The 25447-nt window shown below is 40.1% G+C and overlaps 1 protein-coding gene across 1 annotated transcript in view; it reads left to right on the top strand.

Annotated features, from left to right (window-relative positions):
* The window catches only part of gorasp1b (golgi reassembly stacking protein 1b), a 60624-nt gene that overhangs the window by 9879 nt on the left and 25298 nt on the right, over positions 1-25447 (top strand). Inside the window, exons 2-3 of the mRNA XM_073054982.1 lie at positions 13493-13573; positions 23152-23355. Of these exons, the coding sequence (XP_072911083.1) occupies positions 13493-13573; positions 23152-23355 (285 nt within the window). The remainder of the gene's footprint in view (positions 1-13492; positions 13574-23151; positions 23356-25447) is intronic.

Below are 25447 nucleotides of genomic sequence, written 5' to 3'. Positions count from 1 at the left end.
AATTTATTTTGTAGCCTGATATTTTCCCATATTCTTCTAATCTAGAGGATAATTTACGCAACGAGTACAATGGGTTTGTTAAATAAAGCAGAACATCATCAGCAAATAAGTTAATCTTGTATTCCTCCTGGTTAACTCTGAAACCCTTAATATCTGGGTCCATTCTAATTAATTCAGCTAATGGTTCTATCACCAACTCAAATAAAGCAGGTGATAATGGACAACCTTGCCTAGTTGACCTTGTTAACTGAAATGGTGTTGAAATTTGACCATTTGTCACTACTTTAGCTTTGGGATTAGTATTTAAGGTTTTAATCCATTTTATAAAGGATACTCCTAATCCATATTTTTCCAATACCTTAAATAAAAAATCCCATTCCAATCTATCAAATGCTTTTTCTGCATCTAAAGCAATTGCCACACTCATTTCCTCCCTCTTTTGTGCCAAATGAATTATGCTAAATAACCGAGTTACATTATCTGCCGATTGTCTATTTTTAATAAATCCTGTTTGATCCATATGTACTAATTTTGGTAAGTATTTAGATAATCTGTTAGATAAAATTTTTGCTATTATTTTATAGTCAGTGTTTAACAAAGAAATAGGTCTATATGATGTTGGCTTTAAAAGATCTCTATCTTTTTATGGCAATACTATTAAAATAGCTGTCGAAAAAGATTCTGGAAGTTTATGCATTCTTTCCGCTTGGTGTATTAACTCCATAAATGGAGGAATTAATAAATCTTTAAACTTTTTATAAAATTCGGGCGGAAAACCATCTTCTCCTGGGGATTTATTACTTTGAAATAATCCTAGAGCTTCTTCAACCTCTTTTAATGTAAAAGGCATATCTAATCCCTTCTGTTCTTCCGAATTCAATTTTGGAAGAGTTATTTGTGATAAAAACCTTTCTATCTTGACATTATCATTTTGTGATTCTGATTTATACAGTTCGGAATAAAAATTCTTCAAAGTTTCATTAATTTCTAAAGGTTTATAAATAATTTTATTTACTCTTGTTCGAATTGCATTTATCGTTTTAGAAGTCTGGTCTGTTTATAACTGCCAAGCAAGAACCTTATGTGATCTTTCACCTAGTTCATAATATCTCTGTTCAGTTCTCATAATTGCTTTTTCTGTTCGTTATGTCTGAAGTGTATTATATTGTAACTTCTTGTTAACAAGTTGTCTTCGTTTTTCTTCGTCATATATCTTTGAGATTCTTTTTCTAATTTTGTAATCTCTTTTTCCAATTGATCTATTTCTATCATATATTCCTTCTTAATTTTAGAAGTATAACTTATTATCTGACCTCTCAAATATGCCTTCATTGCTTCCCACAATTATAAATTTATCATCAACTGAATGTGAATTTGTATCTAAAAAAAACTGAATCTGCTTTTTCATAAAATCACAAAAACCTTGACGTTTTAATAATATTGAATTAAATCTCCATCTATAAATTGATTCCTCTTTATCTATCATTATCATTGTCATTATCAAAGGAGAATGATCTGACAATATTCTTGCTTTATATTCCATATTTTTCACTCTGTCTTGAATATTGATTGTTAATAGGAAAAAATCTATCCTTGAATAAGTTTTGTGTCTATTTGAATAAAATGAATAATCTCTTTCTTTTAGGTTAATTCTTCTCCATATATCAATCAAATTTAAATCTTTCATCAATGATAAAGTTAATTTTGCTATTTTTGATTTTGTGACAACCTTTGTTGATCTATCTAAAACTGGATCTAGACAAAAGTTAAAATCTCCACCTATTAATATTTTGTCATGTGTGTTAGCCAAATTCAAAAAGACCTCTTGTATAAATTTTACATCATTTTCATTTGGTGCATAAATATTCATAAGAGTCCATAGTTGTGAAAAAAATTGACAATGTATAATTACATATCTCCCTGCCGAATCAATTAATACGTTTTGTATTTTAATTAGTAAATTTTTATTAACCAAAATTGCAACTCCTCTTGCCTTTGAGTTAAATGAAGCCGCAATAACATTTCCAACCCAATCTCTTTTTAATTTCTGATGTTCTATCTCTGTTAAGTGTGTTTCTTGTAAAAAAGCTATATCTATTTTCATTTTCTTAATGTATGTTAAGATTCTTTTTCTTTTCACCAGTCCATTAAGCCCATTAACATTAAAACTTTAAAAATTCAGTAAATTAGTCATTATTTTTAATTGGGTTACTCCAATTTATAATAATACCTAATCTTTCAACTTTCGTGGTACCTTGGGGAGTCTTTTTAAAATTCTCCATGTTGCTATATGTGTCCCCACCGATCATCCAGGCAAAGAAAGAAAGATAGAAGAAAAATAGATTATAAAGAAGAAAACAAAATACCCCCCTACTAATGTTGTGGATAAAAAAGAACACAACATTACCCCCCTCTGTTGTACGGGTCATGGCAATTGCCATGATTACACACGTGAATCCTGTAGCAATCGATCCAAAGCTCCCCCGCAACATAAAAAAGTATATACCGTAGATTTCGCACTACAGAGCGCACCTGATTAAAAGCCGCTGGCTCTAATTTTAGAAAGAAAATCAATTTTGTACTTGTACAGGCCGCACCGGATTTTAGGCCGCACCAGATTTTCGGCCGCAGGTGTCCCACGTTGTAATATGAGATATTTACACAGAAAGATATTACACGTGAGGATTTTTTAACTTTTAATTAAATCCATATGGTAACATAAACAAATACATATTGCAAATGCTTTTTTTCGAACCGTGCCTGTAACGCGGCTACTTTTAAATATACGTTGCGTATACTTTTTTACTGAACAACATTCCAATATCTCCTAACTACTGGTAAAAAATATATATACTGCAGCCTACCAGGAAAAGTTATTGATCGCCTTTAACTTAAAAGCAGCGTTCGCTCAGATCTAATGCCGCTCCGCTGCTTGCCCCTGCCTTCCCGTTTATCGCAAACCGTTTATTTCCCACAAGACGCGGCGAAACCGGGTGTGACGTCATAGCATCCCGCGATGTAGTACAGAAAACAAATATAGTTAAAACACTTCTAACTTTAACTAGAAAATGAATTACTAAGCGAAAATATTATAAACTAAATACCTGCCATAAAGGCAGCACAATGCTTTTCTTCGAGTGTTTTCCATGTTGATGAGGGTGAGTACAAATGACTGATTTACAATAATTTAATTGTGAAAGTGCGCTTGATTTATCTTACAATTTCATTGGACCTCTGTGAACTACTCATCAATTTTATTGGTCTACTGTTACGAGGCAAAATGTTTCTGGCGGCCTGAAAAAAAATCATGCATTAGCTGCACCGTAGTAAAGGCCGCAGTGTTCAAAGCTGTTCAAAATGTGGGAAAAAAGTAGCGGCTTATAATCCGACATCTACGGTATATGAGAAGAATAAATAAATAAATAACTACTCTCAATTAATATTTCTCAAATTTTGCCTTTCTCCCCCTGTATCTTCCTTAAATGTCCATCAATTCCATTCACTGTCCCTGTCTTCATCTTTAAACCATTATGTTTTGAAATCTCTATGTGTAGTTAGCGAATATTTGGGAGTTTTTGTGCGAACTCTTCTGCTTCTCGATAATCGGTTAAAAAATCTTCTTCTTCCATCCTCCAAAAAAATTATCAATGTTGCTGGGTGATGCATTATGAATTTATAACCCTTTTCCCATAAAGCTTTTTTCACTGGGTTAAATTCCTTCTTTCTCTTCAAAAGGTTATAACTTATATCAGGATAGAAAAGAACTGCTTTCCCTTCTATCATCAATGGCCCTTTTCTCTTTCTGGCACATTGGGCAGCCGCCTTCAGGATCTTTTCTTTATCTTGATATCTTAAGCATTTTATCAAAATTGATTGTGGATTTTGATAAGCTTGAGGTCTTGATCTTGGGCTCTATGAGCCCTTTCAATTTCAATTAGAGTTCCTTCTTCCATTTCCAAGTTTTCAGGGATCCACTTTTGAAAAAATTTTATTGGATCTTCTCCTTCTATATCTTCTTTAAGTCCAACAATCTTAATATTGTTTCGTCTGCTAAAATTTTCAAGCTTATCCACTTTTTCCAACAATTGTTTTCTTTCTGATGTCCAGGCAGAGATATTATCTTCCATTTTATTCATTCTTTCAACCATGTCTTCCGTTGTGACTTCCAAGTCTGTAATTCTGTTATCCATTTTGTCCTGTCTTTTTATCATTTTATCAAACATAATCTGCATATTTTTCATATCTTTTTTGATTTCTTTTAATGCGTTTATTTTTTCTAATTTACGCATTATTTGCATCAAAGTTTTTCTATATTTCTAGAAAAACTTTTACCTCCATCTTCGTCTGATTTATCCAGAGAATCTGAATCTACCTCAGATTCACTTTCGCTTCCGCTTTCAATCGTAACTGGGATTTGTAGTTCAGGTTGCTCGCGTTTGCGCATGCTCCTTCCTTCACGTTTGCGCAGTTCTTGTTGGTCTTTTTCTTTAGAAATGGTTGATGTTGCCGCAGTTTCCTGTTCTGTATTGCCGGAGGTAAAAAGTACTTGAGCCCGCGGTTCTCTCATAGCAGCGGGCCTTGATTCTGTTCCAGCTTGCATTGTCTTCAAGGTAATAGTTTTCTTCATCTTCTGTTTATGAGGCATAGTTTGAAACAATCCGGAGTAGTTTATAAGTAACTTTTAGAAAGTATTTACTAACTTTTCTTCACTTAAACATTAATTTACTAATTTTTTACGGGAGAGCTGGATTCCCACGTCTCAATCCTACATCATCACGTGACGTTCCCCTGAATTCATCTTGAGGTTTCCATTACTAACTTGATGTGACCGATCTGTTTGACCGCATGGGTTTCCTCCAAGTGCTGCGGTTTCCTCACACTTTTCAAGGACATACAGTCAGCATTAGGTCTAGGGAGTTGTGGACATGCCATGATGCTGCCGGAAGCATGGCAACACTTGCAGGCTGCCCCCAGGACAATTCTCGGACTGCATTGGTCATTAACCTAAACAATGCATTGCACAGTATATTTTGATGTACCTGTGACAAATAAGGGTAATTGGTAAAAAGTACATTATAGTGCAAAGTGGTCATAGTGCGGCTTTGCTGTTGCTTTGATTAGTGCTTTGTCAGTTAGTTGAAGGGAAGTAGTTGTTCTTGAACCTGATGGTGTGTGACTTCAGGCTTCTGTACCTCCTGCCCAATGGTAGTCATGAAGAGATGGAGTGGGCCAGATGGTGGAGATCGCTGATGATAGAAGTTGCAGATAGTGGAGAAAGATGTGATGTATTGGGCAGAGTCCACTGTTCTCTCTGCAGCCTCTTTCTTCACATTTGAGTGGCCCTTCTAGACCACGATGCAACCAGTCAGGATACTTCTTCAATTTTGTCTTTCTGTGAAAATTAAAGTCACCCACAATTATTCCTTACAAGCTCCTATTTTTAACTTATCCTTCGTTTGATAGATTACCAGCTACTTGAGAACCCACCAATAGACAACCCCCTAGAAGAATATTGTACTTGACTCGAGTGATTGCACTACCACTACTTTAGATTAGCACTACAGAGTTCTTTCCCTTGCTGTTTATCTTCTCCACCCAATCTGATTCATCATCTTGATATTCTGAACCAAGGTAATTTATTTCTACTTCATTGATTTAGAACACTACAGCACAGGAACAAGCCCTTCAGCTCGTCTAGTCCATGCCAATTTATTAATCTGCCTTCTGCCATCGACCTACACATGCACGCACCATAGCCCTCCATATCTGTCCCATCCATGTACCTATCCAATTTCTCTTTAACTTGAACCGGAATCCACCACTTCCACTGGCTGCTCATTCCACGCTCTCATCCTTTCTCTAACAGTGGTACCCACCTCCTTTTGTATTTTTCCTGAGTCATGAGCAATAGAAAAGGGAAATAAGCCTTTACACCCACTGAGTCTGCATCAGCCACTCATCTGCACTGCACCAATGTTAATCCTTTGATTTTTTTAATGCTTCTGAAATGTCAAGTACTCAAGAACATCTAGTTCTCAGCCATTGTCACTTTGTACCACATCTCTTAATGACCTTTGGATCATTCCCATTATGTCTACTTGTGCGCTAAATTTGTTTAAAATAGTTGTTACTGTGACATGCATTCAGATAAAGAGCCTTTAACATTGTATTTTTCCCTTTTCCCCCTTCTTGATATTTCTAGGTGCATCCTTGTGTTTGTACACTATGTTCCTTCCTGTCAAACCCTGGTTGTTATTGCCTTGTCTTTTCTCTGATCTCTTTGCCTTTGCCCACCTTTCTTTCCCAGTCCCCATATTTCATGACTCCCCATGTTTTAAATGCCAATTAATCTCAGTCATGAACCTATCCAATTCATGGAGTATGTACGTCTCTCTGTAAAGGGGGAAGGCTACTATAGCATAAATGGTTTTGCCCTGATCCTTTGGCATTGTAGATTCAAGTCTGCAACTGGAGATTTATATTCATTTAAAGAACGAGTTAGGATTAATAATAATAACCATCGAGCTACCAGATTGATCTTCTAGTGAGGTTAATGGTCTTGGATGAATAAAATAAGTTCACAAAATGAATTATTAAAAAGTAGCCAGAAATTTGTAATTATACACTCAGTGGCTACTTTATCAGGTATGTCTGTACACCTGCTTGTTAATGCAAAAAACTATTCAGCTAATTATCAGGCAGCAACTCAGTACATAAAAGCATGCAGACATGGCCAAGAGGTTCAGTTGTTATTCGGACCAAACATCAGGATGGGGAAGAAATATGGTGTAAGTAACTTTAATGTGGAATGATTGTTGACACCAGATGGGTGGTTTGAGTATCTCAGAAACTGCTGATCTCCTGGGATTTTTACACACAACAGTCTGTAGAGTTTACAGAGAATGGAGTGAAAAACAAAACAAAAAAAATCATCCAGCAGTTCTGTAGGCAAGAACACCTTGTTAATGAGGGAGGTTAAAGGTGAGTGGCCAGACTGGTTCAAGCTGTCCAGAATGCAACAGTAACTCAGAAAACCATGTGTTAGAACAGTGGTAGAAAACAGTGACATAGAAGAGCAGTAACCGTCATCAAAGACCCAGCCCATGTTCTTTTTTTCGTTGCTGCCATCAGGTAGAAGATATAAATGCCTCAGGACTTGCACCACCTGGTTCAAGAAGACCAGAAGACCTAAAAGCAGAATTAGGCCATTTGGCCCATCAAGTCTGCTCCACCATGCAATTATGGCTGATCCTTTTCTCCCCTCCTCAGCTGCACACCACAGCCTTCTCCTCGTAACCTTTGATGCCATGTCCAAACAAAAATCTATCAACCTCTCACTACCCTCTGGCTAACAAAATTTCTCCACAACTCTTTTTTTAATAGATGCCCCTCTATCCTGAGGCTGTGCCCTCTTGTCCTAGACGTCCCCACAATGGGAAACATCCTTTCCACATCTACACTGTCTAGGCCTTTCAACATTCAAAAGGTTTCAATGAGATCCCCCTCATTCTTCTGAATTCCAGTGAGTACAGACCCAGAGCCATCAAACATTCCTCATATGATAATCTTTTCATTCCCAGAATCATCTTTGTGAGCCTTCTCCATTTTCCAACATTGTATTTCATTTGCCACTCTCCTGCCCATTCTCCTAATCTAAGTCCTTCTGCAGCCTTCCTGTTTCCTTAACACTACCTGTCCTTCCACCAATCTTCATATCATCTACAAATACGACAACAAAGATATCTATTCCATCATCTAAATCATTGATAGATAGATACTTTATTCATCCCCATGGGGAAATTCAGCATTTTTTCCAATGTCCCATACACTTATTGTAGCAAAACTAATTACATACAATACTTAACTCAGTAAAAAATATGATATGCATCTAAAATCACCCTCTCAAAAAGCATTAATAATAGCTTTTAAAAAGTTCTTAAGTAGTTTACTTAAATACATTGAGTCCTAACCCCGGCACTTTAACATATCTTACTCCTCGCGGTTGAATTGTAAAGCGGAATGGCATTGGGGAGTATTGATCTCTTCATCCTGTCTGAGGAGCATTGCATCGATAGCAACCTGTCGCTGAAACTGCTTCTCTGTCTCTGGATGGTGCTATGTAGAGGATGTTCACGGTTTTCCATAATTGACCGTAGCCTACTCAGCGCCCTTCGCTCTGCTACCGATGTTATACTCTCCAGTACTTTACCCACAACAGAGCCCGCCTTCCTTACCAGCTTATTAAGACGTGAGGCGTCCCTCTTCTTAATGCTGCCTCCCCAACACGCCACCACAAAGAAGAGGGCGCTCAGATATACAGCATAAAAAGATGCAGTCCCAACATCAACCCCTGTGGAACACCACTAGTCACTGGCACCCAACCAGAAAAGCATCCTTTTATTCCCACTCACTGCCTCCCACCAATCAGCCAATGCTCTAACCATGCTAGTAACTTTTCTGTAATACCATGGGCTCTTAATTTGGTAAGCAGATTTGTGTGAGGCATCTTGTCAAAGGCCTTCTGAAAGTCCAAATATACAACATCCCTACTTGTAATCTCCTCAAAGAATTCCAACAGGTTCATCAGGCAAGAATTTCCCTTAAAGAAGCTGTGCTGACTTTGACCTATCTTGTCCTGTGTCACCAAATACTCCATAATCTCATAGTTAACAACTGACTTCAGCATCTCCTCAAACACTGAGGTCAGGCTAACTGGTCTATAATTTCCTTTCTTAAACAGTGGAGTGACATTTGCAATTTTCCAGTCGTCTGGAACTATGCCAGAGTCCAATGATTTCTGAAAGATCATTGCTAATGCCTCCACAATCTCTACCACTACCTCCTTCAGAACCCTAGGGTGCAGATCATCTGGTCCGGGTAACTTAAGCACCCTTCGGTCTTCCAGCTTTTTGAGCACCTTCTCTCTTGTAATGGTAACTGGACTCTCTTCTCTTCCCTCACACCCTTCAACACCTGGCACACTGCTGGTGTCTTCCACAGTGAATACTGATGCAAAGTACTAATTTAGTTCATCTACCATCTCCTTGTCCCCAGTTATAATTTCTCCGGCCTCATTTTCCACTCTCATCTTTCTTTTATTTATTACCTACTTTTTTTTTAAAAAAAACTTTTTATTGTTTTCAAATAGTTACAGAATAAATGTGCATGAAAAAAAAAGTGTTACCCAGCCCCCCTCCCCTTAACCCCTCCCCCCTAACATCCCTATTAAAAAAATAAGAAAGTAAAAAAAAGGGAATGCCTGGATGTTGGAAGATCCCCACATGCTCCACGGAGTTCTCATTTTTTTTAATATATGTTAAAATTCTTTTTCTTTTTACTGGCCCATTAAGCCCATTAACATTAAAACTTTAAAAATTTAGTAGATTAGTCATTTTTTTTTATTATATTACTCCAATCTATAATATATCTAATCTTTCCACTTTCGTGGTATCCTGGGAAATCTTTATAAAAATCTCCATGTTGCTATGTGTGTCCCCACCAATCATCCAGGCAAAAAGATAGAAAAAAATTAAAATATAAAGGAAAAAAAAAATACCCCCCTACTAATGTTGTGGAAAAAAGACACAACATTACCCCCCTCTGCTGTACGGGTCATGGCAACCGCCATGATTACACACGTGAATCCCACAGTAACCGATCCACAGCCCCCCAGCCCCCCCGCAACATAAAAAAGTATATGTATAAGAAGAGAAAAAAAAATACTATTCTCATTTAGTATTTCTAAAATTTTGCTTTTCTCTTCTATAATATCCATAAATGTCCATCACTTCTGTTCCTTGGGTCTATCTTCATCTTTAATCCATTACGTTTGGAAGCCTCTATGTGTAATTAGCGAATAGATGGAAGTTCTTGTACAAACTCCTCCGCTTTTCGATAATCGGAAAAAAAAAATTTTCCCTCCTCCAAAAAAATTATCAGTGTTGCTGGATGACGCATTGTAAATTTATAACCCTTTTCCCATAAGGCTTTTTTCGCTGGGTTAAATTCCTTCTTTCTCTTCAACAGGTTGTAACTTATATCAGGGTAAAAAAGAACTGGTTTCCCTGCTATCATCAATGGCCCATTTCTATTTTTAGCACTTTGGACAGCCGCCTTCAGGATCTTTTCTTTGTCTTGGTATCATAAGCATTTTATCAAAATTGATCGTGGGTTTTGATCAGCTCGAGGTCTTGACCTTAAAGATCTATGCACCCTTTCAATCTCAATTGGAGTTTCTCTTTCCATTTCCAATTTTTCAGGAATCCATTTTTGAAAAAAATTTATTGGATCTTCTCCTTCTATATCTTCTTTAAGTCCAACAATTTTAATATTATTTCGTCTACTGAGATTTTCAAGCTTATCAATTTTTTCCATAAATTGTTTTCTTTCTGATGTCCAAGCAGTATTTTCCTTTTCCATTTTGTCCATTCTTTCAACCATGTCTTCCGTTGTAGTTTCCAAGTCCGTAATTTTTTTTTCCATTTTTTCCTGTCTCTTTGTCATTTTATCAAGCATAATCTCCATATTGGTCATTTTTTTTTGAGTATTTTTTGATTATTTTTAATTACTTTTAATGTGTCTAATTTACGCATTATTTGCCTCAAAGTCTTTTCTATATTTCTAGAAGGACTTTTACCTCTTTCTTCATCTGATCCTTCCGAGAGATTTGACTCTCCCTCCGATTCGCTATCACTTTCAGTTGCAGTGGTAGCTGGGCTTTGTAGTTCTTGTTGCTCCCGTTTGCGCATGCTCCATCCTTCGCGTTTGCGCAGTTCACGATGGTTTTTTCCTTTGGAAGTGGCCAGTGTTGCCACAGTCTCCTGTTCCTGAGACCGTGATATAATGTACCTGAGACCGCGGTTCCTCGGTAGACGTGGGCCTTGTTCTTGTTCCAACTTGCGTAGTCTTCCTGGTATTAGTTTTCTTCATCTTCCTTCCTTGAGGCATAGGTTGACACAGTCCGGAGTCGTTTATAAGTAACTTTTAGAAAGTATTGACTAACTTTTCTTCATTTAAACATTAATTTATTAACTTTTTACGGGAGAGCTGGGTCCCTGCGTCTCGATCCTACGTCATCACGTGATGTCCCCCATTTATTACCTACTTGAAAAAGTTTTGACTATCCACTTTGATATAGTTTGCTAGCTTGCTTTCATATTTCATCTTTTCCCTCCTAATGACTCTTTTAATTGCTCTCTGTAGGTTTTTAAAACTTCCCAATCCTCTATCTTCCCACTAATTTTTGCTTTGTTGTATGCCCTCTCTTTTGCTTTTACATTACCTTTGACTTCCCTTGTCAGCCACGGTTGTACTATTTTTCCATTTGAGTATTTCTTCGTTTTCGGAATACATCTATCCTGCACCTTCCTCATTTCTCCCAGAAACTCATGCCATTGCTGTCTTGCCAGTAACTCCTTCCAATTTACTTTGGCCAACTCCTCTCTTATACCACTGTAATTTCCCTTACTCCACTGAAATACTGCCACATCAGACTTTGCTTTCACCCTATCAAATTTCAAGTTGAACACAATCATATTGTGATCACTGTCTCCTCGGAGTTCTTTTACCTTAAGCTCCCTAATCACCTCCGGTTCATTTCATAACACCCACTCCAGTATAGCAATCCCCTAGTAGGCTCAACGACAAACTGCTCTAAAAAGCCATCTCGTAGGCATTCAACAAACTCACTCTCTTGAGATCCATTATCAACCTGATTTTCCCAATTGAATGTTAAAATCTCCCATGAGTGTGACAGCATTGCCATTTTGACTCACCTTTTCTATTTCCTGTTGTAATCTATGGTTCACATCCCAGCTACTGTTGGGAGGCATATATACAACTGCCCTCAGGGTCCTTTTACCCTTGCAGTTTCTTTCTCAACCCACAAGGATTCAACATCTTCTGATCCTGTTTTTCTACTGATTTGATGCTATTCTTTGACAGCAGAGCCACGTCATCCGTTTTGCCTACGCTCCTATCCCTCCGATACAACATGTAATCTTCAGCCATCCTTCAGCCACACCATCATACTTGACAATCTGTAATAGTGCAACAAGATCATCCACCATATTTCTTGCACTCTGTGAATTGAGATATAACACTAAGTACTGTATTTGCTACCCTTTTTGTCTCTGCATCCCTAATGCACTGGTACTCACCCTGCTGGCTGCAATTTTGTCCTATCATCTGCCTGTTCTTCCTAACAGTCTGATTGCATGCTGCCTTTGCTTTTTTTACCATCCATCCTATCCTGAGTCCCTTCACTCCAGTTGCAATCCCCCTCCCCAACATTTCTAAAAACCTGCCTGCAAGAATATTGGTCCTCCTTGGGTTCAGGTGCAATCCATTTCTTTTGTGCAGGTCGTACCTCCCCCAGGAGAGATCTCAATGATCCAAGAACCTGCAGCCCTGCCTCCTGAACCAGCTTCTCAGCCATGCATTAATCTGCCAAATCATCGTGCTTCTACCCTCACTAGTGCGTGACACAGGCAGCAATCCAGAAATTGCTACCCGGGAGGTCCTGCTTGTCAGCTTTCTGACTAGCTCTCTAAATTCTGTTTTCAGGGCCTCTTTGTTTTTCTTTGCTATGTCATTGGTACCAATATGTACCAAGACATCTGGCTGCTCTCCCTCTCCCTCTAAAATGCTGTGGATGCTATCCAAGACATCCCTGACCCTGGCACCTGGGAGGCAGCATACCATTTGGGTGTCCCGTTCATGTCCACAGAATCTCCTGTCTGTTCCCCTGACTATTGAGTCACCTATCACTGCTGCTCCCCTCTTCTCCCTCTTCCATTCTGTATCATGGACCCATGCTCAGTGCCAGTAACCTGGTCTCCGTGGCATTCCCCTGAGAGGTTACTACCCCTCAACCATCAGGCTCTTGAACATCTTCGGATCCTTAAGCACTCACTTACCCATCCATTGAGATGTTCCCACTGCCAATGATCTCACTTTAAGGACTCTATCTTGTTATTTCATGCTCTCATTATTTATCTCTATTTATTTATATTGTATTTGCACAGTTTGTTGTTCATTGATCCTGTTTACGTTACTGTTCTATACATTTGCTCAGTGTGCTCACAGAAAAGGACTCTCAGGGATGTATGCGGTGACATTTTTGTACTCTGATAACAAATTTTACTTTAAACTTAGAACTTTTTGAACTTTGGTGTGCAGAAGAGTATCTCTGAATACACACTATGACACTGCTTGTCTATTCAATTAAGTAAAAAGTTAGGGTCAATAGTAATGGCCATAGAACTACCAGATTGTCATGTTAGTGAGGTCAGCAGTCTTAGATGAATAAATTAAGTTCACAACATTAAAATACTAGAAATTTGTAACTATATATACCGTAAATCATATTACAAATAATATTAATGTAGGACCAGTATAAATAGGTGAACGATGTTTGGTATCGGCTTGGTGGGCCTGTTTCCATACTGTATCTCCTTTATTGTGTGTTAATTTTCTTTTCCCTCTTTTGTAGGTCCAAGATAACTCTCCAGCACAAAAAGCTGGCTTAGAGCCATTCTTTGACTTCATCCTCACCATTGGAAATACTAGGCTGGTAAGTCATTTGTGTTGTGTATTTAATATTTAAGTAATATTTGTGTAATCTTACATATATGTTGGTTGATTAAGCACTCTTGTTCATTTAAGTCATTCATTACGGGTTACATGAAACCACAGTACAGGACTACTTGCATGCCAGATACCATAAGCAGCAAGTAGAAGTGGTCCTACAACCAACGGATCAGATCTAAGTTCTGTAGTCCTGCCACATCCAGCCATGAATGGTGGTGGGCAATCAAACAACTCGCTGGAGGAGGAGGCTCCACAAATATCCCCCATCCTCAATGGCAGAGGAGCCCAGCACACCTGTGCAAAAGAGGAGGCTGAGGCATTTACAACAATCTTCAGTCAGAAGTGCCGAGTGGATGATCCAGCTCGGCCTCCTCCAGAAGTCCCCAGCGTCCCAGATGTCAGAATGCAGCCAATCCGATTCACTCCACGTGATACCAAGAAACAGCTGAGAGCACTGGATACTGTAAAGGCTATGGACCCAGACAAAATCCTGGCAATAGTCCTGAAGACTTGTGCTCCAGAACTTGCTGCATCACTAGTCAAGCTGTTCCAGTTGGACTATGGGGTTAATGGATTTGTGGCTAAATTTGCCGATAATACGAAGATAGGTGGAGGAGTGGGTAGTGTTATGGAAACAGAGAGCCTGCAGAGAGACTTAGATAGTTTAGGAGAATAGGCAAAGAAGTGGCAAATGAAATACAATGTTGTAAAGAGTACGGCCATGTACTTTAGTTGAAGAAATAAACGGGCAGACTATTATTTAGATGGGGAGAGAATTCAAAATGCAGAGATGCAAAGGAACTTGAGTCCTTGTGCAGGATCCCCTAAAGGTTAACCTCCAGATTGAGTGGTTGTGAAAAAGGCAAATGCAATGTTGGCATTCATTTCTAGAGGTATAGAATATAAGAGCAGGGATGTGATGTTGAGGCTGTATAAGGCACTTGTGAGACCACACTTGGAGTACTGTGTGCAGTTTTGGGCTCCTTATTTAAGAAAGGATATACTGACATTGGAGAGGGGTCAGAGAAGATCCACAAGAATGATTCTAGGAATGAAAGGGTTACTGTATGAGGAATGTCTGGGAGCTCTTGGGCCGTTTTCCCTGGAGTTCAGCAGAATGAGGGGGGATCTCATAGAAACATTCCGAATGTTAAAAGGCCTGAACAGATTAGATATGGCAAAGTTATTTTGCATGGTAGGGGAGTCTAGGACAAGAGGGCACAACTTCAGGATTGAAGGACATCCATTTAGAACAGAGGTGCAGAGAAATTACTTTAGTCAGAGGGTGGTAAATCTGTGGAATTTATTGCCATGAGCGTCTGTGGAGACATTGGGTGCATTTCAGGCAGAGATAGATATGTTCTTGATTAGCCAGGGCATCAAAGGATATGGGGTGAAGGCAGGGGAGTGGGGATGACTAGAAGAATTGGATCAGCCCATGATTGAATGGCAGAGCAGACTTGATGGGCCGAATGGCCTACTTCTACTCCTATATCTTAGTCTTATGGTCTTACAACACCGGCATCTCCCCAGCAATGTGGAAAATTGGCCAGGTATGTCCTGTACACAAGAAACAGGACAAATCCAACCCAGCCAATTACCGCCCTATCAGTCTACTCTCAATCATCAGCAAAGTAATGGAAGGTGTCATCAGCAGTGCCATTGTGCAGCACCTACTTGGCAATAACTTGCTTACAGATGCCCAGTTTGGGTTCCATCAAAGCCACTCGGCTCCTGACCTCATCACCTCCTTGGTCCAAGCATGGATGAAAGAGCTAAATACCAGAGATGAGGTGAGAGTGATAGCCCTCGACATCAAGGCAGCATTTGACCGAGTAGGGCATCAAGGTGCCCTAGCTAAAATGGAGTCAGTGGGAATTAGGGGGAAACCCTCCACTGGTTGGAATCATACCTGGCACAAAGAAAGATGGTTGTGGTGGTTGGAGGTCAATCATCTTATCCTCAGGAATAACTGCAGGAGTTCCTCAGGGAAGTGTCCTAAGACCATTCATCTTCAGCTGCTTTATCAATGACCTTCCTTCCATCATAAGGTCAAAAGTGGGGATGTTCGCTGATGGCTGCACAATGTTCTGCACCATTCGTGACTCCTCAGATAGTGAAGCAGTTCCTACTCAAACGCAGCAGGACCTGGACAATATTCAGGCTTGGGCTGACAAGTGGCAAGTAACATTCGAGCCACGCAAGTGCCAGGCAATAACGATCTCCAACAAGAGAGGCTCTAAACATCGTCCCTTGGCATTCAGTGGCATCACCATCACTGAATCTCCTACTATCAACATCCTGGGGATTACTAATGACAGGAAACTGCACTGGTCTAGCCATATAAACATCGTGGCTACCAGAGCAGGTCAAAGGCTGGGAATCCTGTGGCGTGTAACTCACCTCCTGACTCCCCAAAGCCTGTCCACCATCTACAAGGCTCAGGTCAGGAGTGTGATGGAATACTCGCCACTCACCTGGATGAGTGCAGCTGCACCAACACTCAAGAAGCTTGACACCATCCAGTACAAGGCAGTCCACTTGATTGGTGCCCCTTCCATAATTATTTAATCCCTCCACTATTGATGAACAGTTGCAGCAGTGTGTGCTATCTACAAGATGTGCTGCAACAACACACCAAAGTTCCTACAGCAGCACCTTCCAGACCCACGACCACTACCATCTAGAAGGACGAGAACAGCAGATACCTGGGAACACCACTACTTGGAAATCCTCCTCCAAATCACTCACCATCCTGACTTGGAAACATATCACCGTTCCATCATCGTCGCTGGGTCAAAATCATGGAATTCCCTCCCTAACAGCACTGTGGGAGTACCTACACCTCAGGGACTGCAGTGGTTCAAGAAGGCAGCTCATCACCACCTTCTCAAGGGCAACTAAGGATGGGCAATAACTGCTGGTTTTGCTGGCAACACCCACATCCCATAAATGAATTTTTAAAAATGTATAAATAAGTGAGTTGCTTACATCATCACTTAACCATGTGATATGTACACACCTCGTTTAAACACAAAGTTAGACCTGTATTCCTGGACTCCCTTGTCTTTCTTTGAATTAATTCAATGTTTTGATGTTACAAAACATATGAGGTATTTTTTAAATGAATCTGAGACGCTATCAACATGTTGAAGCACAGCAAGATGCTCAAACTTAAAAAAGGGTGGGAACAAAGGTGAGTGGGGAAAAAGAGCAGAAATAGCTGGCTACATTGGAAAGATTGACAAGTTTGATTACACAATGGGTAACTGACTCATGTATGCTGAGCTAATTCAACAATATTTTGAAGCAAATTACATAGCCAGTAAGGAATGAGCACCAATTTTGCTGAGTTCATTGGGTTTAAAAGCATACAGTTTGCTTTGAAGTTTAACTGCTCCAACCAAACGAGCAGATATGTGCTTTGCTGATATTGTGAAAGCAATGCAGGAACATTTAGAACCAAAGCCATTATTGATTTCAGTAAGCTTTAGGTTTCATAGGCAGAATCCACAAGGGGAGTCCATTTCAACATATGTGGCTGTGTTGAAGAGATTGTCTGAGCATTGTCAGTTTGCTAATGGGCTTAATGATGCATGGAGAGATCACTTAGTTTGTGCAATCTTAAAAGAAACCATTCAAAAAACATCTAACTGAAGCACAACTTACATTTAAAAGTGCAGTTGAAATAGCTATTTCAATGGAAACTGCAGACAGAAATGCAACTGGGTTGCAGTCAGGAATGAAAGTGAGCATGAACAAATTGCAATGTCGAAACAAAAACTGGCCTGACCAAATAAATTCTGTTACCATTGTGGCTGGGTCTCACATACAGCAGACCATTACAGATTTAAAGGTGATACTTGTAGAAAATACAACAAAGTTGGACACATACAAAGAGCATTTCAGGCAGACAAAAATCAATGGACTGCACAGGGAAAAGAAAAAGCTAAAGAGTCAAGTTGCAGTTTCAAAACGAGGCATAAATATTCATGCTGTTGATGAGAATGCCACAGGACTATGTAGCCTTGAGATTTGCAATGTGAAAACTGGCAATGACCAAGCAATATGGCTTACATCAGAAGTGAATAGCAAATTATTTAAAATGGAATCAGACACTGTTTCAGTCATTCCACAAGATGAGTTTGAGATGAATTTCAAAGATACTAAACTGAAGCCTGCTGATATCCAACTAAGAACTTTTTCTGGAGAAAATGTAACTCACGTGGGAATGACATTTATAACTGTGAAATATAACAACCCACAAGCTACATTGAGCTTATATGTGGTAAAACCAGGCGGTTCAGTGTTATTGTGGTGTGATTGGCTGAGACAACATCAACTTGATTGCAGGTCCATTCACAATTTGCATGCCACTTCCCCTCTAATGAAGCCAACTGAAAGCGAATTAAGAAAGGTTCTGGATGATGCTATAACTGTCTCCATGCCAAACACCATTGCTCAGCAGAGGACAAACAAGCTTTGGTGCCAACTTCTGTGCCTCTGGTTGGAAAGCATTTGGACCACAGAAGGCCCATGCTACTCAGAGGAAGTGTGAAAGGGATGAAAGCAATGGTCTGACTACAGCAGTTTTTGTAGGCAACATATCCGAGAAAGCTTCTGATATGTTAATTCGGCAGTTACTTGTGAAATGTGACTTTTTTAAGCTGAAAGAGCATTCAGGAGCTTCAGGAAAGTTGCAGGCATTTGGCTTTTGTGAGTATAAAGAGCCAGGATCTACTCTGTGTGCATTAAGGTTATGGCATGAACTTCAAGGGGGGCAAAAAAGCGCTGCTTGTGAATGTAAATGCAAAGACCAAAGCCCAGCTGGATGAATGGAAGGTCAGGAAGGAAGCAGTCAATGGAGATACGAAAACAGAGGATTCATCAGATGATGAAACCAAGAGGAGAGATCAGATTGTAAAGGAAGCAGTAGAAGGATAAATAAGAGAATACTTCAGTGAACTAGATGCATCTTTCCAAGATCAAGATGCACAAACTAGAAGAAGAAGGAAATAGAAGAAAGGTGTTCAGAGTTCACAACCATTTTCTGCAGTCTCAGAGTCAACTCCTACAACCAGCACAGAGGAGTCCCAGAACCTGAGTTTGTTTCACAACTACGATTCTCACTTGCCAAGCAGAGAGACCTCTCTTGTCAGAAAAGACATTATTCCACAAGAGTAAGAAAGCCTCTGCCATGATGAAGAAATCTTTAGACCTGAATGGGACAATTTAAAAATTTACTATGTTGGGGATGTCAGTATATCGTAGTTTATTATTATAATAGACTGTGATTTTAGTTGAAATGCATTCTCTATTGAGTTGGAGTGTATAGCTAAGCAGGGAAGAGCGTTGTGTATTTAATATTTTTAAAGTATTTGAACAATTTTGTGTATTTATTGGTTGATTAAGCATTTTTGTTTGCTTAAGTAATTCATTATGAATTATATGTGTAAATACATGAATTACGTATGTAGTTATGTTGCCATATGATATGTGTGCACCTCGCTTACAGTAAATATGAAATTAGACCCACATTTTGGACATAGAATCAGGTTTAATATTACCAGCATATGTCGTGAAATTTGTTAACTGTAAGCAATGCATACTAATAGAAAAAAAACTAACTTACAGTAAATATATATATTAAATTGTTTAAAAAAAGTAGTACAAAAATAGGAAATTTAAAAAAAGTAGTGTAGTATTCATGGGTTCAATATTAAATTAGAAATTGGTAGCAGAGGGGAAGAGCTGTTCCTGAATCATTGAGTGTGTGCCTTCTAGCTTCTATACCTCCTTGATGGTAACAATGAGAAAGGGGCATGTCCTGGGTGATGGGAATCCTTTAATGATGGACGTCACCTTTCTGAGGCATCATACCTTGAAGATGTCCTGGATACTATAGAGGCTAGTTCCATTGATGGAACTGACTAATTTTACCACTCTCTGCAGTTTAATTTGATCTTGTGCAGTAGCAATGTTTTGAAGTTACAAAACCTAACAATTTGTACAAAGGGAATTCACAAATACAAATTTTAGGTCTGTAGGTTTTTTTTGTTAACACATAAAATGAATCTTTTTTAACTTTACTGTTAGGTGTGTGCATGATGTGTTTAATCCATTGTTTTATTTTGCTTACACTAGTACTGTCATTGGTGACTGCCCCCATTAATTACATCAAACTGTTGTCTCCAGTTTGCATTGGGAGAGATAAATTTTATGATTCACTTTTGATTTTCTTTTTTTTCTTTTTAAATCTTTTTATTAATTTTAAGAAAAACATGAGATATGAATACAAAATGTTTGAGAGTACATAATAGTTTAAACAGACAATCAAATATGTAATAATCAATATATAAAGCCTCCCAAACTCATAGTATTAATATAAAAGAATCGAAAAAGAGAGGAAAAAAAACCCAAAAAAAACTAAAAGAGAACTTAAAAAAAAACTAACCAACATGGGCAATTGCATAATGTTAAATACATACAGTAGTGCCGATAACTCCGACCCTCCATCCAAATACTTAAGGATAATAACAGTAAGGCTTAGGATCAGACCATTTAACTCATATGAAAATGTTGAATAAATGGTCTCCAAGTTTCTTTTCTGATCAAGTGGTTATACTATTAAATTTTCACCAACTCAGCAAATGCTCCACTCTGAATGGTTTCTTTGGGCTTGAAACACACAAAAGTTGTTAGATTAGGGGTGACACAGTAGTGTAGCAGTTAGCATATTATAGTGCCGGCGACCCGGATTCAGTTTTGTTGCTGTCTGTAAGGAGTTTGTACGTTCACCTCATGACCATGTGGGTTTCCTCCGAGTCCACCGGTTTCCTCCCACATTCCAAAGGTTTGTAAGTTAATTGGTCACATGGGTGTAATTGGGCTGCACATGCTTGTTGGGGCAGAAGGGCCTGTACTGTGCTGTATTTCTAAATTTAAAAAAAACCTTTGGAGCCTGACCAGGAATATCCTGGGATGTTAGGTTAAACAAGAGATTGCTGTGGCCTTGGCAGAAAGTTTTAGTAGTTGACTGTATTAGCTATTGGTGGGATACTGGAAGATAGCTAATGGGCCTTACACTCAAGACCCAGAGAGACACAAGGCACTGCAGATGCTGGGATCTGAAGCAACACAATGTGCTGGAGGTGCTTGGCAGGTCAGGCAGCGTCTATAGAGAATATACAGTCAATATTTCAGGTCAAGGGCCTTTATGTGTACTGAAAGAAAAAGGAGAGATGGCCAGTATGGAGGTAGAGAGAAGGGATGGAGTAAGAGCAAACAAAACAGCTGGTAAGTAGATCCAGTTTAGGCAGATGAGGGAAGGAGGAGAGTGGGAATGATGTCAGAAGTTGGACAGTGATAGTAGAAGTGACAGTGGGCTTTAAGAAGGGTTTAAGAAGAGTTCGGGAACCTTTGGGAGGGGCTGACCGGTTTGAAAACATAATGGTCCATTAGAGAAATGGGGACTCTGCGGGTCGGAATTCATCTACAAAGTCCGAGAGGCAGCCAGTTTTTTCACCTTATGACTAATGACTAGTGGCTAATGATAATGGATTTGGATAGGACAGGAAGATGGAGCATGGATTATACAGAAGGGAGGTGGGGAGAGTACCAGAGGGTCGAGGGTGTTGGTGATCGGCACATGGAGGTGGTGGGGGAGGGAAGAGAGAGTAATGGGGACCGGGTGGATCAGGAGGAAAGGGAATAGGGACAGAAGGGGAGCAGTTACCAGAAATCTGAAATTTGATGTTCATTATGCCAGATTGGAGACTTTCCAGGTGGAACGTGAGATGTTGTTCCTCTACAAGCTGATAAGGGGCAGAGATCAAATCAACAGTCAGAGGCTTCTTTTCAGCGTGGAAATGGCTAATTCATTTGTTATGTGCTGTGTGATATGATGTGGGCAATCATAGTCTTTCCGTGACCATGATTGTTGCCATTGTCTTCTTCTGGGCAGTATCTTTTCAAGACGGGTGACCCCAGCCATTGTCAACACTCTTGAGAGATTGTCTGTCTGGTGTCAGTGGGCGCATAACCAGGACTTGTGATCTGCACCAGCTGCTCATACGACCATCCACCACCTGCTCCTGCTTCATGTGACCCTGACTTGGTGGGCGAAGCAGGTGCTACACCTTGCCCAAGGGTGCTAGCGTAGAACTTAGACAGATCCCCACAAGTTTGGTGACGGGAGCAATGGTGCTCAGTGAAGTTGTTGCCTAATCTGTGTCCAGTATCGCCAATATTGACCAGACCTCACTGGGAGCACCAGTTGAGTAATTAACATCACGGGATTCATGTGTGAAAGACTGTGTCACCTGGAAGGCAATGAGTTAAGAGGTGTAGGGGCTGGTATTATACCTTTGTGGTTACGGGTGCAGGTGCCTGGAGAGAGAGAGAGAGAGAGGGATGGGTGAGGAAGGATTAGCAGTCAAGGGAGTCACAGAAGGAGTATATCCCTGTGTAAAGTGGAGAGGGGAGGGGAAGAGGTAGCTGCTGGTAAGATCCTATCATAGATAGCAGAAATTGTGATGACTGTTAGGTTAGATATGTAGGCTGGTATGTTTGTAAGTTAGGACCAGGAGCACTCTCCCCTTTTTTTACCTGGGAGGAGAGAGACGGGGTGAGGGCAGAATTGTGGAAAATAAACAAAATGCGGTTGAAGGCTCCATCAGTGGCATGGGGGGAAGCCATTGATGGAGCCTGAAAAAGGATGTCCTGGTGTGGAAGGCCTTGTGACAAGAACAGATACAATAGAGACAGAGGAACTGAGGATAGGAAATGGCGACCTTGCAAATAATAGTGTGGGTGGAGGTGGTGGGAGTCACCAAGTTTATAGTAGGTGTTGGTGGGTAATCTGTCTCCTGAAAGGGGAGAAACACCAAGTGAATTTGAGAGCAGGACAGAAGTTGTGAGAGAAGGTGATAAAGTAGAGTTCCATAAAACTAAGGCCCTCTACTGACTTGGCCCCATTACATCACCTGGTCTTTCAGCAGTAAGGATTTAAGGGTGAGACCCTAGAAAGGGTGAGCCACATTCCTCTTAGTGAGAGCCACTTCTCATAGCTGTTAACGAAGAAATTTTACTTTGTTTAACTGACGTACTAATTGTACACCTCATCTTTTAGCTTCTAGGCATTCCGCTAGATGTCTTGATTCATACTGCACTGGGTGGCATGGTAGAATAGCTGTTAGTGTTATCACTTTACAGCGCCAGCGATAACCGATGGCGGTTCGATACCCACCGCTCTTTATAAGGAGTTTGTACATTCTCCCCTTGACCCCATGGGTTTCCTCTGGGTGCTCCAGTTTCCTCCCACATTCCAAAGACATATCGGTCAGTGTTACTTGTGGGCATGCTATGTTGGCATCTGAGGTGTGGTGACACTTGCAGGCTGCCCCCAGCACATTCCTCACTGATTTGATTTGATGCAAATGATGAATTTCACTGTATGTTTTGACGTATGTTTGACAAATAATCTAATCTGTCACTGAGGAAAGTCAGTGTGCAATTGCTTAATGAAAACATGGCTAAACTTCTTTTATTTTCAATTTCCAGAACAAGGATAATGATACTTTTAGGGACCTGCTGAAAGCCAATGCAGAGAAGCCGGTGAAGCTGGAGGTGTACAGCACAAAGGCGGCAAAGGTTCGCGAGGTGGAGGTTGTCCCCAGTAACATGTGGGGTGGGCAGGGTCTGCTGGGAGCCAGCGTGCGCTTCTGCAGTTTTCAAGGTGCACATGAACACATCTGGCATGTACTGGTGAGTACACAGAAAAGTGAACATTACCCTGGTTATCAAATCTACTACAAAGAAAAGAAAACTTTGTGTTATTTTGAGCAATGATTATGTGAGTATTGACTAAGCCAGTACTCTCACCCATTGAAATTCAGGTTGTCACCGGACACTCTAACAAACATCTACAGATTGTCGTAGAAAAGTACAGCACAGAAGCAGGCCCTTCGGCCTGTCTAATCCATGCCGAACTATTTAAACTGCCTGATGTACTGTTGAAAGTAATCTGACTGGTTTCATCATGGTGTGGTGTGGCAGTTTGAATCCACGGCACATATGAAGCTGCAGAGAAGAGAGGACTCAGCCCAATACATCATGGGCACATCCCTCCACATCTTTATTAGTATTTAAAGGACATGTCATAGGTACAGAGGAGATGTCAGGGATAAGTTTTTTACGCAGAGAGTGGTGAGTGTGTGGAATGGGCTGCCGGTGGCGGTGCTGGAGGTGGAAACGATTGGGTCTTTTAAGAGACTCTTGGATGGATACATGGGGCTTAGAAAAATAGAGGGCTATGGGTAAGCCTAGGTAGTTCTAAGGTAAGGACATGTTCGGCACAACTTTGTGGGCCAAAGGGCCTGTATTGTGCTGTAGGTTTTCTCTGTTTCTGTGCAGCCTCAAATTGGTAACATTTATCATTAGGAATCTCCATTATTTGGGCTGTAGAGTTATACAACACCAGGCTAGGCCTATTTGGCTCATAACCTTCTAAACCTTGGAGGAACTCAGTAGGCCAGCCAGCATCTATGGAAGAGAGTAAACAGTCAATATTTTGAGCCGAAGCCCTTTATCAGGACTTCGACCCAAAACATCGACTGTATACTCTTTTCCATTGATGCTGCCTAGCCTGCTCAGTTCCTCCCAACATTTTGTGTGTATTGCTTTGCTTCTAGCATCTGCACATTTTCTCTTGTTCTTGACCTTCTAAACATTTCCTATCCATGTACCTGTCAACCTGATTTTTAAAAGTTGTAATTGTATCTTCCTCAACCAGTTCCTTTGGCAGCTGATTCTGCCTAGGTACTAACTTTATGTTTTTTTTTAAAAGCCCCTTAAGTTTCCCCTCTATACAATATAAGCACCTCTGTACAATCAGATGACCGTACCTTCTTTTAGTAGCTGCCCTCAGGCACTGCATACAGAAGCCTGAAATCCTGCACCTCCGGGTTCATAAGCAGCTACTTCCCCTCAACCATCTAGTTCTTGAACCAACCAGAAACCCCTAATTTCTGCAGTTTAGCAACACAATGACCATCTTGCACTAAAATAGAGTTCTTTATTGTAATTGTTTTCTTGAATCAGAGCGTAACATAAAAAATAGGAACAGAAATAGGCCGTCTGGCCTGTTGAGCCTGCTCCTCCATTCAATAAGATCATGGCTGATCTGGCCGTGTACTCATCTCCACCTAACTGTCTTTTCCCCATAACCCTTAGTTTCCCTACTGTACAAAAATCTGTCCAAACTTGTCTCATATATATCTACTGAGGTAGCCTCCACTGCTACCTTGGGCAGAGAATTCCACAGATTCACCACTCTCTGGGAAAAGCAGTTCCTCCTCATCTCCATCCCAAATCTCCCCTCCCCGAATCTTGAATCTATGTCTCCTAGTCTCACCTACCAGTAGAAATAACTGTCCTGCCTCTATTTTATCTATTCCTTTCATAATTTTATACGTTTCTATAAGATCTCATCTCATTCTTCTGAATTCCAGCGAGCACAGTCCCAGGTGACTCAATGTCTCCTCATAGTCTAACCCCTCATCTCTGGAATCATTCCAGTGAACCTCCTCTGCACCGCCTCCAAAGCCTGCATATCCTTCCTCAAGTAAGGAGACCAGAACTGCCCAGTACTCCAGGTGTGGCCTCACCAGTACCCTGTAAGTGCAGCCTAACCTCCCAGCTCTTAATTCAATTCCTCTAGCAATGAAGGCCAACATCCCATTTGCCTTCTTGATAGCCTACTGCACCTACAAACCAAACTTTTGTGATTCGTGCACAAGCACTCCCAAGTCCTTCTGCACAGCAGCATGCTGCGATTTTTTACCAGTTAAATAATAAT

Source organism: Hemitrygon akajei, chromosome 8, assembly GCF_048418815.1.
Source record: "Hemitrygon akajei chromosome 8, sHemAka1.3, whole genome shotgun sequence".
Taxonomy (NCBI): domain Eukaryota; kingdom Metazoa; phylum Chordata; class Chondrichthyes; order Myliobatiformes; family Dasyatidae; genus Hemitrygon; species Hemitrygon akajei.
Note: the sequence above shows the minus strand (reverse complement) of the source record. Positions and strands in the feature narration are given on the sequence as shown.